Here is a 16,685-nt window from a genome sequence, read left to right on the forward strand (position 1 = left end):
GGTGTGTGATTAGCGTTAGTGGGTGGTGGTGGTGGTGGGGGGGGGTTGAACCATTTACTATCATTCTCTATAATGAACGACGAAGTAGGCGTATGATTACAGTGGGGGTGGGGCTAGAAGCAAATAATCCCCGTCCATTACTTATGAAAATGGAACCCTATCAAATAATTGACATCTTTTTGTTCGATTGCCTTATTTACAAGCTCCCGACCCCTCTCCCCCACCCATTGTGCTTTATAAACAACTTGCTCAATGCTTCATTCCATTCCCTGTATTGTTGTAACCTTGATCTCACAAAAACCTGGCAATTATAGCCAAACCGCCCACCTACGTCACATCCTGGTAACTAGTTTGTTTACAGTGGCAACGACCCTTATCAACAGACCTTGACTTCATTTCTAGGAAAGTTCGAGACGGCGCTAAATAAGGTGGACTGGACAAATCTGGGCTTAAAATTGATCGTTAATTTGTTGGACTGGACAGAATTAACGTAGAAATAGTGTATTTACAGCAACTTATATCATCGCTATATTTTCGTACCCAGCAGAGATGTTACACAATTCACCTGTCAGCTAAGATGGAGTGGAATGTTAAATTAGAGAGATAATGAGCTCTTTCATAAGATAGGTATAACGTGGGCTGGGGGGGGGGGGGGTGGGTGGCTATAATGTAGATTAATTTGGGGTTGTCGTACTTGAACTTGAGAAAGAAACAGTGATCAATAATTGAATTAAATTTAATTAAGTTGTTTACCGCAGGCAACCTGACATCCAATTTTTAGAGAAGTCCATGTTCAGTGACTGGTGGAAAAAAGATCAGAAGAATCGTTCCCAGAAATTTGGGGGTCATAGAGTTAATTTTAGATTGGGTCATTCCCTGATATATGGGGGTCATAGAGTTAATTTTTGATTTGGTCGCTCTCTAGCCATTGGGGGTCATCTAGTTAATTTTTTAATTGTTCGTTCTCTGAAATTTAGGTTAGGACAATAAAGTAGGGGGTGGGAGGGTGGTGGTGGGTGGTGTAAAGTAATTTGAAAAAAAAAGCAACTGAAACTTTGGAAGTTTTCTGGCATATAAGAGTTCTTCATTTGTCCTAGACCTATTAATATTTTAGAAATTGCAGCTTAAAAAGCTATTAATGCGGTACGTAGAGTTAAAAAAGAAACATGAAGTCTTTATGGACAAGTTGCGATATCTAAGTGTTATAAATCTTGTACATCAGTCCCCGTAGCGCAGTGGATAGCGCGCTGGACTTCTAATCCAGAGGTCGCGGGTTCGAATCCCGCCGGGGATGATATTTTTGTTTAAGATTATTCAAATGCACCTTTACATTTTTTAGAACATTCAAAGTACACACCCTTATATAGTTCTGTTGTATAATTACATTATGTTTGCAACATGTTGTGCTGTGTGATTCTCTGATGTTATGTCTATGTTTTTATGCCCGTCTGTTTAAATTGGTCGTTTGCTGAGATACGTGTCTTTTATAACTGCTAAATATAATCATTTTAGGCAATTCATCGGTTCCTCGACATCATTGCAAAATAGTAGTATCTCAAGTGTTAAATGAAATTACCCAGAAGACATGTCCCCGTAGCGCAGGGGATAGCGCGCTGGACTTCTAATCCAGAGGTCGCGGGTTCGAATCCCGCCGGGGATGGATATTTTTTACTCTCTCATGTAGAGGTAGTATAGTAAACTTTCTGAAACATCTCCCAACCTTAATCAGAGTATAAATAAAATACTTAAAAAAAAACTTTTTAAAAAACCACGTTTTTCTTGTGGACTAAAAAGTAGAAAATAATTTTTCTTTTGTGCTTCCTCGAGCTGTGCAGATTCTTGTGATGACTGACAAAAAACGTGGGTACGTTCACCATCAAATTTCCCGACCCATCTGCCCGACCCACGTTTTTTTAAGTATTTTATTTTCTCCTTTTTAGTCCGTTGCTACACTTGAAAAACGTGGTTTTTAAAAAAGTTTTTTATATAGTTTATTTTCTACTTTATCTAATGACTTGATTAAGTATGACTTGACTAAGTGTTTATAAATACACGGACTAAAAATCTTGAGCGACCAGGATTCGAACCTGGGTTGTCGCGGCCACAACGCGAAGTACTAACCACTATACGATCACGCCGAAGTAACTGTGTCAATAGGCCTCCAGTCTTGTCGGTATCTTTAGAAATCATGTCCTCAATTTTATGGTCCTTGGGGCGTAATTAAATTAAGCTAATTACGGTCTCTAATTGCTAGTTTTTATGATTGCATCTGAAATTGTTAGGCGAAAGTAGCCTGCATGCCAAATTTCAGATCTGTAGAGCAATCAGAAGTGGGCTAATTTTCGATGTCAATTTTAACAACAAACAAATCCACAAACGCGAAGCTGAGTTAAGAAAAACGTGGTAAAAACGCGAAGCTGAGTTAAGAAAAACGTGTTAAAAACGCATTGTAATCGTGTGAAAAAAAATCTAAATCTAGACTTTGACAAATTTTGACGTTTAATAAATTTCAGGAGCCGGAAAAACTATCCTATCCTGTACGTCTGTTAACATTTCTATAGAGACATTGCACGGACAGTGCTATCACCCTAACTATTATAAAAGAATCTACGAAAAGTTCAGGGGAGATCACACTCGCTTTATTTTTCTCGATTATTGATTCCACTGACACAAATAATCGAAACATACATTGTCGCCTGAAAACTAAGTCAGAAGCTGTGTTTTATTTAAATTAATCACCAACTAGATCTATTTCAGTTTTAATGGTGACATCACATTTGTGAACTGCGACGCAGTTTTTGAAATAGGATAATAAATTGGTCAAAAACTACTGTCAAGGTTACATCTGTTAAGAAGAAATCTGTTTTAATTTGATAAAGTTCTCGAATGTTTAAAAAAATGGTTTCACAATGAAATTTATCTATTGAGCTGGGTCTGAACTGGACATTGATGTATCGTGATGGCCGGGGGTACACCCGGGGGTACACCTAATACCCCGTTCACGGGCGTGGCCTGCCGGCCCCAAGGTGCAGTGTACTCGATGACAGACATGTCTGCCGGCACGAACCGGCCGACACGAACCGGTTAGCCGTGCATACATCCTTCAGACAGGTCGTGTTTGCTCATCAGTTGACGCCTGGCTGGCGTCAGTTGACGCGGCGTCAGTGCTGGACTTGGCCCTCAGTTCTCTGAGCAAGCGCTCTCAATCTCAGACAATGAAGAGCCGTGTGGTGCCAGGGACTAGAAGCAAGAGATCCGGTCAGAAACGACAACTCGATGAAAATTGATTTTCACTTCTTAAAATAAAATAGCATTACATTTTTTAAATATAAAAATATAAAAAAATTTTTTTTTTACTTTAATTGTTAATCAAATATGATCAACTTTTCAAAAAACTATTATTAAAAAATATATTACTTTTACAATGTTTAATATCTCTTCAGAAGACCTTGATAGATAGTTAAAACAGTTGGCTAGGTAACGAAACAGATCCATGCTCATCTGATTTCCATTAAAAAAAAAAAACTGCTTTCCGTATCCCCGACTTAAACCAGGTACCAATCAAAGTCTAATAGGCATAGGGACGCCCTACTTATTCGAGCATAGAACCGAATCGAGACTTTAGCGTCAGCCAATAATTGCTTTACCACTCGACCAATTGACTGGTGAGCTGTACATACCATCATATCGTTCTTATTTATTTTTCCAATCAACCCATCCACCCATTTTATCAACCCATCCACTATTTGATCAACCCATCCATCTATTTGATCAACCCATCCACCCATCTTATCAACCCATCCACCCATTTTGTCAAACCCATCCACCCATTTTATCAACCCATCCACCCATTTTATCAACCCATCCACCCATTGCATCAACCCATCCACCCATTTTATCAACCCATCCACCCATTTTATCAACCCATCCACCCATTTTATCAACCCATCCACTATTTGATCAACCCATCCACCTATTTGATCAACCCATCCACCCATTTTATCAACCCATCCACCCATTGCATCAACCCATCCACCCATTTTATCAACCCATCCACCCATTTTATCAACCCATCCACCTATTTGATCAACCCATCCACCCATTTTATCAACCCATCCACCCATTACATCAACCCATCCACCCATTTTATCAACCCATCCACCCATTTTATCAACCCATCCACCCATTGCATCAACCCATCCACCCATTTTATCAACCCATCCACCCATTTTATCAACCCATCCACCCATTTTATCAACCCATCCACCCATTTTATCAACCCATCCACCCATTGCATCAACCCATCCACCCATTTTATCAACCCATCCACCCATTTTATCAACCCATCCACTATTTGATCAACCCATCCACCTATTTGATCAACCCATCCACCCATTTTATCAACCCATCCACCCATTTTATCAACCCATCCACCCATTTTATCAACCCATCCACCCATGTTATTAACCCATCCACCTATTTGATCAACCCATCCACCTATTTGATCAACCCATCCACCCAGTAACCTATTGATCAACCTACCAACCATATTAACAATCAATCCAACCACACAACGAACGCAGCCAACCCTCTCATGAAACCACCCAACACAAGGAAACATTTTCTTTAAAAAAAAACCTGTACTGTCAAACATGTATTGTTTAAAGTTAACGTTTTTATTTTAAATTATAATAAACATAAAATAATTATATTTACATAATTGACCTAAAATGTGTTTTAAAATTATAAAGAATGTTATTCCTTATACAATTATGAATAATGTTAGTCCTTATAAAATTATTTTCGTTAACATGCACAAATAAGCGTTTGAAAAGTGAGTTAGCAAAATATTGTGACACAAAATATGAGAAAACTTTTGATATATGATTTAAAAATGAGTTCTAAAAATATCGATTAATGGCATGTCATATTGCTCATCTTATTACGACATTGATTGAATTCTAATTTTCTAATCAATAAGGCTCATGTAGACATCTAATAAGTCAGTCTTATACCAATAGCATTGGCAACTTTAGTTGTAAAGGGACACTACCAATATATACTGAGAATTTTCTATACAGTCAGTTGCTCCCCTTCACCTTAAATGTTGTTTCCTTCCAGCAAGTAGATTAGACCTAAAGGTCTCGAGTTCGACCGCTCGGGCAAATGAGGCTCGATAGCTGGGGACAGCCACTCTTCTAGGAGAGACAACTCCAAAATCAAACAACTGCTGTCTTGTAATTTGTTTTTGGTTGGACAACGGCTTTGGAAGCAAATCCAAAAAGAAAAGCAGGCTGAAATCGGAGTCAATGGCCTCAATGTTGGGGGATACCTTCCAACACTAAAATTGAGAACGAAGAAGAAAAGAAACAGTTTCTAAAATAAAAATTGCATAAAAAAAGATAATAATTACTTCGGTAAAAATGCATGTAATAGTTTTTTTCTTTCTTTCCCTCTCTCCCCCTCTTGTGAGTAAGTTACTGCCCCAATGAGCACATCACACGTCAACCTCGTCTGACTGCGTCACATCCGGTGTGGTCAGTGGTCGGACATCGAACGTGAAATCTATGACCGGAAGTTGGCTATCACTCGGGGGCGGGGGGAGTAGATCCGACGTGTCTTGATCTGGTGGGGGTCCGCTGTGGTCCGGCCCGGGGGTGGGCTGGTCGTGGCCCACAAAGTTCTCGTTCAGAATGGAGGACAGCAGACTGGGGTCAGGTCCCGGAGCAGGGGTTGTGGGGTCAGGGGTTGTGGGGGCAGGGGTTGTGGGGGCAGGGGTTGTGGGGGCAGGGGTTGTGGGGGCAGGGGGGTTCTGGCCGTCAGGTTTTTGGGTCGAGTCCTGCTGGGGGTCTTGCTTGCCGTCTGCTTTGTCGTCTTGTTTGACGTCTGCTTTCTCTTCCGTGTTTTTGTCGTCTGCTTTAGTTTGGCCCGTGTTTTCATCTGTGTTTTCTCGACTGAAAAGTTACAAGATTGAAAAGATTTAAGAAATGTGTTATTTACAACACAATCAATAAATGCCCGCGTCGTTAAGTCGGAGCTGAGACTCACGTTATGAAAATAAAAAGGCAGATGGGCATAGTGCTGACTGAACACGTCATCACTTCATTTTGTTGTGATTAAGTAACACATGAACTCTACTTCATCTGCCCTATGGATTGTCAGGTCTGGTAGGTGATCTTTACATTTTTTAAAAATTATTTAACGTTAAAAAATCATAAACATTCGTAATTTAAGGTATTTCGTGTGTAATAGTGTGTTAAAAATAAATATACGTTCAGTGAATTAAATGTCATCATTCAGGATGAGTTCAGGTTAAGTAGTGTGTCAAACGAAGTTAAAAATACACTCCACCCTACCCTTCATCGCCTGCTGTTGCATTCTCATTCTCACTCTCTGTCGTCGTGGACTTATCGCCATCTTTCTTTTCCTTGGCGTCGCCTGCCTCGTTATCCGACAGTGTCGTGTCGTTAGACGTCATGGTCATGGGCGCCTCTAGACCGTCGGAGTTCCTCTTCTTGTAGTGCTGCGCTTCTGGCTGTAGGGGGACAGGGTCAGAGGTTAAATGTCAACCCAGGGGTGGGGAGAGGACTGGCCAATAGTTTTTTTATATGGTGTGGGAGTGTTGGGTGGATAGGGGGGATGGGGGGGGGACTAACCCATAGGTTTTATGTATTTTGTTAGGGTGTGTAGGTGTGCTGGGGGATAGGGGAGGAGTGAAGGTGTGGGATCGGGCAGTGGCGTAGCGAGGTGGGGGGGGGGGGGGGGGGCGGGGGGTGCGGACCGCACCGGGTGACACCATTTAGAGGGGTGACACCAAGGCAAAAAATAGCAAAATATATAGAGAAAAATGATAATTCCACTTAATTAAGTGATTAATTCGAGTGTTAAATAGTCTTTTTAGAGGTGCAAATCGAAAGTTTGAGCGGGGAGTGCAAATCGAAAGTTTGAGGGGGGGGGGGTGCATTATTGAAAGTTTGTCCCCGGGAAGGGTCGCTACGCCTCTGGGGGGGGGGGGGTGACATCATTAAGTGCCGCACCGGGTAACACCCGACCTCCTAGGGGTTGGGGGTGGGACTAACCCAAAGGTTTTATTTTGTTAGGGTGTGTAGGTGTGTTGGGTGGATAGAGGAGGAGTGGGGGTGGATAGGGGAGGAGTGGGGGTGGGGGTCGGGTTTTTTTTGTTGTTAGGGTGTATGGCAGTGTTGGGGGGAGTGTGGAGAGAGAAATAGACGAGGTTGATAAAACATCAACCAACATATTACTATAAAAACACTTCACATTAAACTGTGTAACTACATGAAGTGGCTTTCTCCATTCATTAAAATAAATAGTTTATCTCAAGTGTGTACAATTTGGGATCTAAAAGTCACAGAAAAGGGGATTTGTTTCCTGGTGTAGTAAAACAATAAATTTAATTTGAAACACGTTATATACTTGTCAATCCATTATAACAATGTTGCTGTTCAAAGAAGTCTGCTAGCAAAACTTAGTTTGGATTTTCGAATAGACTATGAAACGTAAATTTTCTAATCTTCAGAGTTCACATGTTTCAATGACTGTGGTATACACGAGGACAGTGTGGTCGGCACTATGCCAGTTGCCTTAGTTTCCCTAATCTGAGTCAGGTACCCATCACAGCTGGGTGGACTCCGGACGTCCAGCAGACTCGATAGAGCCTGGGACCCGAACTCGAGACCTTTGAATTAGAAGTGTGAGTTCTATCACCCGACCGGTCTCCAAAGAAGAAGAGTAACGTCTACAATTTTAAAAACATATTAAAATCTTTTCAAAAATCTTAAAATAGTATCCACCCACACGTCATCAACTGACGCCGCGTCAGCAAATCATGACTCCACTACGGCGCTAAAGCTACTTACGTCCGACTGGCTGACGGCTCTCCTCCTCGCGAGAATCCTCGGCATGAACACGATCATGAGGATGGCGTAGAGCAGGAGGAATGCTAGGGACAAGGATACAGCGAAGGCCAGGACGCCATATTTGCCGAAGTTGCTGGGCTTGGGCGTCGTGCAGGGGGTGGTGGGCTTCGTAGATGGCTCCCCATCGTCATCCTTAGGTGGGGTGGCGGGCGTTGTGGATGCCTCCCCACTGATATCTTGAGCCGTGATAGTGGGCGTTGTGGATACCTCCGTACTAACATCCATAATTGTGATGGTGACATCTACTGTTGTAGAAGGAGACGAGCTGGTGTTGCGCGACTCTAACACAGAGCTTGATGAAACGCTATCGCCATCATCTCCTGAATGTCCAGTGCTGTTTATACCCGCATCTCTTCTGTACCTCAGATCAGAGGTATCTCATCGCCCAGCTCTGGTAGTGTATCGTGAAAATCGTTGATCTCCACGTCACTGTCGTTCAAGGCATCAAAGTTCGTGTGGCTGACGACATGTTCCCCCTGCTCTGATGCCTGAGTTTTAGAGGTCCCGCCGTCCTTCTCTGAGGCCAGACTTTCACTTCCGGGTTCCAATGCGTTGTCATGGTAACCCAGCGGGACCTCCCGCCCGGTATTCCCGGAAATTTTTTCCGCCAGTTGTTTGTTCCACGCCAACGCTTCCAGCAGCTCCATGTCGGCGTAGTCGTTGGTACCGTCGTCAGTGTCGTCAACCAACGGGTGTGTGACGTCAGTGTCGTCAACCAACTGGTGTTTCTCGTCTGTTTCATCTGTCATCGGGTGTAAAGCACGCTTGACGAACGGGTCGTCCCTGGGTTGGGTGGGGTCATTAACCCCGGGTTGGGTGGGGTCATTAACCCCGGGTTGGGTGGGGTCATTAACCCCGGGTTGGGTGGGGTCATTAACCCCGGGTTGGGTGGGGTCATTAACCCTGCGTTGGGTGGGGTCATTAATCCTGGGTATGTTCTCCTTTTTGTCTTTATAACTAACATCGAACGTTGATTCTTCTGTTGACGAATATGATAAACAATAAAATAAATACTTCTTTTCTCGAAATTTGTTAAAAAAATAAAAAATAGATTCAATTGTGTGGATTTTGTGTATTATTTTCAAAAAAAGTTCAATTGGCTTTAAAAACTTCAAATAACAGTACACATATTTAAAAATACCGTAATTATATTTTTTGATGAATTTCTGTGAAATGGTGACGCCTGACCTTGAACTTACCATACACGTAAACATCAATCGCCCTCCTCTGCACCACTTGACCGTAGCGTGCCACGGTACACACGTAACTTCCGCTCAAATACGTATCCGCGCCGGTTATAACCAGTTTGTTAAGTTGTCCGTTAGTTAACAATTGGGAAAAAATTCTTGAAAAAAAAAACAATTTAAAAAATTGAATTTTACAGAAAAATTAGCTCTCAAATTATTTTCCTGGAAAACTCTTTAAAAAAAATTGGAATAGTGTGCAGTGCAAAATGTGCAGTCTTTTAAAATTGTATTCATGCATACTCTTTGATTCTTAATCTAAACCAGCTCTAATCCTATCACTAGCTATATCTAAACAATCAAACCCAAGCTAGTTAAAACACTAAGCCAAACATCCCCGCTCTTTTCCGAGTCAATCAAATGGTGTAAAATCTGTTTTTGGCTTTACAATCGTGTATTTTGTTTCTGTTGATTTAGGATAGATAAACTTTTTTGTTTACCCACCTATGAGGGTGGGGACCAATTTCGTTGCCCCGGGGGTCCGTCCACGTGACTGTGATATCGTGTGTGCCGTAACATGAGGCGTCACAGAGCACTGAGCCTGTGTCCCCCTTCAGTAGCACCAGGGTCGTCTCTTGGGTGTGGAGGTCAAGGTCACAACGTTTGGAGGCACAGCCGAGATCTGTGGAGAGGGTTGGGAACCTGTTAAGGTTAGGTGGTGTGTGTGTGTGTATGTGTGTGTGTGAGTTGATCGGGTTTAGGTGTGTTAGTGTGTGGGTGTGTGTGTGTGTGGTTAGGTTGGCTTGTGAGTGGACAGGCTAGGATGGTCTTGGTGTGTGTGTAGGGGGGGGGTGCTGATCCGTTCTAGGTGTGCTAGTATGTGGGTGTGTGTGAGTCTGGTCAGGTTGGCTTGTGAGTGGACGGGCTAGGATGGTCTGGGTGTTTGTGTGTGTGGGGGGGGGGGGAGGAAGGGGTGTATGTGCTGTGTTTTGGGGTGTGAGTGGCGTGCGGGTATGTGGATGTGTGATGAATGGATGTGTAGGCATTATTGTGTATGGGAGATTGCTGCGTACTTAATTTAGCTGGAGGGTGTAGAGGTATGTGCTTACATTGACTCATGTCCACATGTAAGAGTTTTATTTTATTATCTCTTGGCCGAATCTTAGCTAGGCGGTAGGAGTTAAAAGAAAAGGGGTTAGACCTTGTCTTCAAGTGAAAGGATTTCATACTTCCCTTATAAGGAATATTACATCTGTTTTAAATACTGTAAGGATTTTAAAATCTTCCAATAGACACCGTATGATTGTTTGTTTTTGTTATACTTAATAACTGGTTAAGAGAATACAATATATCAATGTTGTATCAGATTGCGGGAACAATACTTCATACACATGTTAGTGCTTCATGCAATTCTGTTATAGATGCATGTGTCTTGGCTATATAATATAGGGGGTGGGATGGTGTTCGATAAAATCGTCATGTAGTGGTGGTGGTGGTAGGGAAACAGTTTTACAACGTTGTAATTTTGTATTTAAAATTTTGTATTTAAAATTTTGTATTTCATTGTATGTACCCTTCAATGTAAAAACGGAATACCGTTTGCTATCACAAAAAATATGTAAACATATAATCCGTATATGTAAACATTTAATCCATATATGTAAACATATAATCCATATAAGTAAACATATTATCCATATATTATGGAAACATGTAATCCAGTGTTGCGATATGGATTAGATGGGCTTCTAATGTATGTGCATAAATAGATCTGTTGATTCCTGGTATGGCAGAAATTAAATTAATGCGCCGCATTAAACAATCGTTGATTACTTTCTACCGTCACTTTAACCTAGGCTAACAACGTTGAAAACAGATTTTTTAGTAGCCTAAAAGTAACCAGGGTCGATAGTAGCCTTTTCTTGTATGCTACCTTTAACTTTAGCACATAAAGACATGACATAAACTATACACCTCCCCTCCCATTTTGTTAGCAAACATGTAGATCTACATAGACATGTTAGATCACTTCACCAAACAAATCGCGGCAACACTGTTTTAAAAAAACCCCTTCATTAACACATGCACGCACATTCTCATTGAACGACATACATCAAGTATATGAGGAGATTTGAAGTACAGCTAATACGTCGACGCTAAACTTATGTTTTTGTCTATCTTGATAATCTGTTATCTCGACTTAGTTTTCGGCTATCTAGATGATTTGTAATCTGGACTTAGTTTTCCGGACACCTACGCCGTCTACACACACGTCAACAGACTAGAAACGGACGCCAGATGACACTTCAATGTGAGCAGAATTAAAAAATTAAGTATGATCTGCACGCCAATTTGTCGCCAATCCTCTACAGTTACGTATATATTTTACAGTATAATGAATGAAGCGACAAGCAGCGAAACGTACAGCCAAGAACCCAACCCAACTACATCCGTCACTGTTGCAAACTGTGTCTCTCTTGTGGCAAGTGCAAGTGCGTGCATGAACGTTTTGTTAAATGGCGTGTAGCGTGTTGTTTTAGTGTGTCAGCACGTGAGCTCAGTGAGGATGTTTTGTTGGTCACACACGGTTAACGAGTGGGAAAGCGATTGTGTTACGAAAGTGATTGTGTTATGAAAGTGATTGTGTTATGAAAGTGATTGTGGTGAGAAAGTGATTGTGTTATGAAAGTGATTGTGTTATGAAAGTGATTGTGGTGTGAAAGTGATTGTGTTGTGAAAGTGATTGTGGTGTAAAAGTGATTGTGGTGTGAAAGTGGTTGTGGTGTGAAAGGGATTGTGGTGGGAAAGTGATTGTGGTGAGAAAGTGATTGTGTTGTGAAAGTGAGTGTGTTGTGAAAGTGATGGTGGTGTGAAAGTGATTGTGTTGTGAAAGTGATTGTGGTGTCAAAGTGATTGTGGTGTGAAAGTGGTTGTGGTGTGAAAGTGATTGTGGTGTGAAAGTGATTGTGGTGTGAAAGTGGTGTGGTGTGAAAGTGATTGTGGTGTGAAAGTGGTTGTGGTGTGAAAGTGATTGTGGTGTGAAAGTGATTGTGGTGTGAAAGTGGTTGTGTTGTGAAAGTGGTGTGGTGTGAAAGTGATTGTGGTGTGAAAGTGATTGTGGTGTGAAAGTGATGGTGGTGTGAAAGTGATGGTGGTGTGAAAGTGATTGTGGTGTGAAAGTGATTGTGTTGTGAAAGTGATTGTGTTGTGAAAGTAGCTGTCTATTGACTGTCCCTATACTACTTGTGTATGGACTGTTTTAGTATAACGTGTCATGTCCTCTGATATAACATCTACTAATGTCATCAACCATCTCATCGTCATCCTTGTCATCCTTTGTTCTTACCCCTTGTCCCCCCCCCCCCCCCCCCATGGTCGCGCCTCGTCTATTGACTAAAAACACAGGCAATCGCTACTCTACTGAAATAGTTGTTGAGATGAGATTTAGAACAAACCCCTTGAGACAGCAAAAAAAGATTTATCTGCGTCTACTTACAAAAAAATCCTGCGAACTCTAGCACGAAAACTACAAGACTAGCACGACTGAGGTGTTTCATCTTTTAATCCTAGGTAGGTTGAGATTATCGTAATCAGCTCACTGCTCATCCACCAGTTGGGATTATCACACAACTGACGTCTGTTTCAAACCATCCACACGACCAACACGACAGTCAGCCCATCCAAACTCAAGTGGTTGCCTGTCAGGATGTCAACTTCTCCGTTTTTTTAACAAACGTCCAAGTATGTTAACAGTACTCACACGAGAGTCCATGCATTGTTAGACTGGTCGCTGTTGAACAACATCTAACCTACTTCAGTTCAAATCATTACCAGGCAATTGTTTAAAGCTGAAGTGTTGGGAAATTTCTGCAACTAAAAATGGAATACGTTATTCTAGGGTTGTGATACTGTGCTGAGAGTTGGATTGAGACCCACGCATTTTTTAAGTGACATGCTAGCTTCTTCCTGCTAGGGTGCATCAAATCATGGGAACAGCTTGCTTGTCAGTGTGTTCGTTACAAATGTATATAACTTAATCAGAGGCGTAGCGAGGGGGGGGGGGTGACACCATTTAGGGGGGTGACACCAAGGCAAAAAAATAGCAAAATATATAGAGAAAAACTTGAGGGGGGAGGGTGCAAATAGAAAGTTTGAGGGGGGGGGGGGAGGTGCAAATAGAAAGTTTGAGGGGGGTGCAAATCGAAAGTCTGAGGGGGGGGGGGGGTGCAAATTAAAAATTTGAAAGTTTGTCCCCGGGAAGGGTCGCTACGCCTCTGGGGGGGGGGGGGGGGGGGTGACACCATTAAGTGCCGCACCGCACCGGGTGACACCCGACCTCGCTACGCCACTGAACTTAATCTAACAGTAGGGGACAGAACAGGTTCTTGTTAGTATGTTAGTGTGTTCGTTACAAATGTATGTAACATACATCTAACACCGTAGTCTGTGGCTGACTTTTAGGGTACACAGTACATCTATGATAAAAGTGTTTTATAGAGTGTGTGAGTTTTTGCGTGTTGTTGTGTGTGAGAGCATGTACATGCGGTATGTGTGTGTGTGTTTGTGTTTGTGTATGTGTGTGTGTGTGTGTGTGTAAGTGTGAGACAAAAACATTTAAAATAGCTATTTGTGAATAGATATACACACATTAAACTTGTAGCTAGGTCATAATTTCCTGTCTGCAGGCCAAAGTTAGACGGGAATAGATTGTGGGAGTTGACAGTTTGGCCATACTTCTCCGTTTTTTTCTGCCCCACTCAACCTACTAGAACATACAATTTAACTCAGTTCACACCATTGAAGGGTGTTGTTGCATCAATTCACTTCCTAGTTAATTAAAAAATATACCGCCCTTGGGTCATGGAACGATATAAGCTAATTTTATTTTCTGGTTAACATTTCAACAATAAGTGGATTTATTGGGAAAGTACGAGAACCAATACTTGAGCAGAGGGAATCGTGATAGTTCGAGAAATCGTGTCCATCGTGAGTAGCATTCATCGAACACCTGCTCTAGAGGCTTCAGTAGGAAGGGAATCAGTAGTGTGTTGACTCATGGGAGGTACCAGAATATTCGAAATACTCCCAGACCCGACTAGTGGTGCAAAATTTTTGAAAACACTCGGAAACAGAAGCTGAAAAACATTTTAAATCTTCAGGAACCTGGTTTATTAGTAGTAGCGTAATTTTACTAATTTTACGTAAGCATTTGCCTATTTGTTTGTCTGTCCGTCCGTCCGTCTGTCTGTCCGCCCGCCCGCCGGTCGCCTGCCCTTCTGTCTGTCTGTCTGTCTGTCTGTCTGTCTGTCTGTCTGCCTGCCTGCCTGCCTGCCTGCCTGCCTGCCTGCCTGTCTGCCTGTCTGCCTGCCTGTCTGTCTGTCTGTCTGTCTGTCTGTCTGTCTGTCTGTCTGTCTGTCTGTCTGTCTGTCTGTCTGTCTGTCTGTCTCTCTGTCTGTCTGTCTGTCTGTCTGTCTGTCTGTCTGTTTTTATAAATTTGAGGTTTTTGCCTGAAAAAAAAACAAACAAATGAAAGAACAAAATATAGAAAACAAAATTTGACGTTTATTAAATTTTAAATTTACAAATATTAATTCCACCCCACAGAATTTTTTTCAAAATTACCACGTAACGCGCATAATATTAGCTCGGTAAACTAGAAATGGTCATCACAATGTTGTTTTAAATTGAGGTAAGCATTAATCTATATATATAATTCTCCTCTTCGAGCCGTTAGAAAACAAGCTGCAAACGCTCTCCCTACCTCCCCACCCCTACATGGTTTTAGTGAGCTGTGTTCACTCAAAATGTTTACAAGAAGAGCCAACGATTTTAAACGTAGGGGGGGGGGGGGGGAGGAGGGGGGGGAGGGAAGGAAGGGGGGGGGTTATGGTCCTTAACGAGCTACTTATAGTGTTTTAAAGAAATATTTTCAGTGTCAGCGTTGGTACTGTCGAATTCACAAATTATGAATTATTGAAAATTAGAAACAACTAAATAGCGGCGTATGTTATGCCGCGGGCCGGCTCGTATTTATTAATACAATAGCGTTTGTAAATACATTTTATTTAGCTCAAGGGAAATAATCAAATTTAATTACTGTTGAAAAGTTATCGGGAGTCGTAGTCCTTGACAAACAAAACTTCAAGGAAAGCTAACTTGCTGATTAACATAACCCCTATTACATTAATACGAATAGAAAGTCCAAGAAAACTTTTCAATAACGAGAAAAGTGTTTGATCTCTAAAATTTAAATATAACTTTGCATAAAGTACCAAAGCCATTTAAAATGCTTGTGTTTCCTTCTTCAAAAACAATTTTTTTCGCTCCTAGCAGAACTGTACCTAGCAGCACTGTACCTAGCAGCACTGTACCATATAGGCCATTCAGTGATAGGACTATGGTTCTGATTGGTTAGGTGTATCAGCAAGCTATATAACATCATTTGAAAACTTGTATGCGTGAAGATGGAATCAAAGAGTAATCATTACTTCGATTTTACAATTTCCTTGTACGTTGTTTTACAAAAACTTTAGGTAATATTCGAACCTAGTGAAGGAAATAAAGCGTCAATGTTTATGGAGTATTTTATGCAGATTTTAGAATTTATTAATTATTTAATTTTTGGTGACCATTCAATGCTTTTTAATCAGACAAACAAAATGACAATTAAATAAAATCAGGTTATTTAATATAATTATCTTATCAAAATTCTAATGATAGAACAATGCCAAATTAAATTATTAGTACTTCACACGATCTAGAACTAGTTAGAGTACCTTAAAAGATCTCAAATTTTAATATTTTAGCGTACCTCCCAAGTATCGAGGGCTAGGGGTAATGAAGTAACATTGGCTGTTGGATAGATTTTGGTGTGTTGCTGAGGATCAGACCACAGAGAGAAGAAACAGCTGTTGGGTTGTTCTAGTATCATTACTGCTCATCTTGGTCCTTATTAGAGTCGTTGTTTCCTTGTTGACGCTTGTGATCCCATCTAGTTGTAGGTTCCTGGGATAACGTGTGCTGTTAGAAATTTGAGAGCTAGTTCGACTGCAGTTGGCGATGTTTATTGGGTTTAGAAGTTTCTCATTAAGATTGTGTTGTGAAACACAACCACGCCTTTAATGGTGATCTAGGGCGTCGCGCAACATATAAGACGAACAACCACAAACGGCATCCAAAACATAAGACTAAATAAAACAAACCCTCACCTGCCTGAAGTCGGAGCTTTTGGAGTTTGCAATTATTACCCTATAGCCAAACCACGCCGCCCCCTCTCAACTTTTTGTATTGTATGTTTAACATCTTCAAAGCTGTACACTTATTTTATATTTAATTTGTTTTTTTTAAAGATTTTATTTATTTATTTAAATATATTCGTACACAGTTTGGTTAGCTTTTATTCAATGTTTCCAAGTAAAATGGAAAACAAATATGTGACTCTTTAAAACACCAACTACACGCACAGTCTAGGTTACATCCCTGTTGGTGTTATAACACATAGTGTAGTATTTACTTTTCTATTACTTTAGACAAAGCGTCCACAGAAGTATTCATCAACATTTTC

The 16,685-nt window shown here is 41.2% G+C and overlaps 1 protein-coding gene and 2 non-coding genes across 3 annotated transcripts; 2 read left to right on the top strand and 1 right to left on the bottom strand.

The window, feature by feature from the left end:
- Positions 1–1,221: 1,221 nt before the first annotated feature.
- On the top strand, positions 1,222–1,294 carry Trnar-ucu (transfer RNA arginine (anticodon UCU)). The gene has a single exon. It is a non-coding gene; the product is annotated as a tRNA-Arg (tRNA).
- Positions 1,295–1,587: 293 nt separating this feature from the next.
- Trnar-ucu (transfer RNA arginine (anticodon UCU)) lies at positions 1,588–1,660 on the top strand. Its single transcript has one exon. It is a non-coding gene; the product is annotated as a tRNA-Arg (tRNA).
- Positions 1,661–5,472: 3,812 nt separating this feature from the next.
- LOC131947545 (mucin-2-like) lies at positions 5,473–8,405 on the bottom strand. The gene is made up of 3 exons (XM_059308796.1): positions 7,878–8,405; positions 6,357–6,535; positions 5,473–5,954 (listed from the first exon to the last, which is right to left on the bottom strand). Exons 1-3 carry the CDS (start codon positions 8,160–8,162, stop codon positions 5,498–5,500), a joined length of 921 nt encoding a protein of 306 aa, XP_059164779.1. The 5' UTR covers positions 8,163–8,405; the 3' UTR covers positions 5,473–5,497.
- Positions 8,406–16,685: the final 8,280 nt, after the last annotated feature.

Source organism: Physella acuta, unplaced genomic scaffold (genome assembly GCF_028476545.2).
Source record: "Physella acuta isolate Inbredline_101_S28 unplaced genomic scaffold, ASM2847654v3 ptg000598l, whole genome shotgun sequence".
Taxonomy (NCBI): domain Eukaryota; kingdom Metazoa; phylum Mollusca; class Gastropoda; family Physidae; genus Physella; species Physella acuta.

What these genes read in the sequence shown, in the direction of transcription:
- LOC131947545 (XM_059308796.1), bottom strand. Translation starts at nt 8,162, where the DNA reads ATGGATGTTAGTACGGAGGTATCCACAACGCCCACTATCACGGCTCAA. An exon ending in GAGCCGTCAGCCAGTCGGAC is followed by an intron (nt 6,536 to 7,877) that starts GTAAGTAGCTTT and finishes GTCCCCCTACAG; the next exon opens with CCAGAAGCGCAGCACTACAA. An exon ending in GCAACAGCAGGCGATGAAGG is followed by an intron (nt 5,955 to 6,356) that starts GTAGGGTGGAGT and finishes GTAACTTTTCAG; the next exon opens with TCGAGAAAACACAGATGAAA.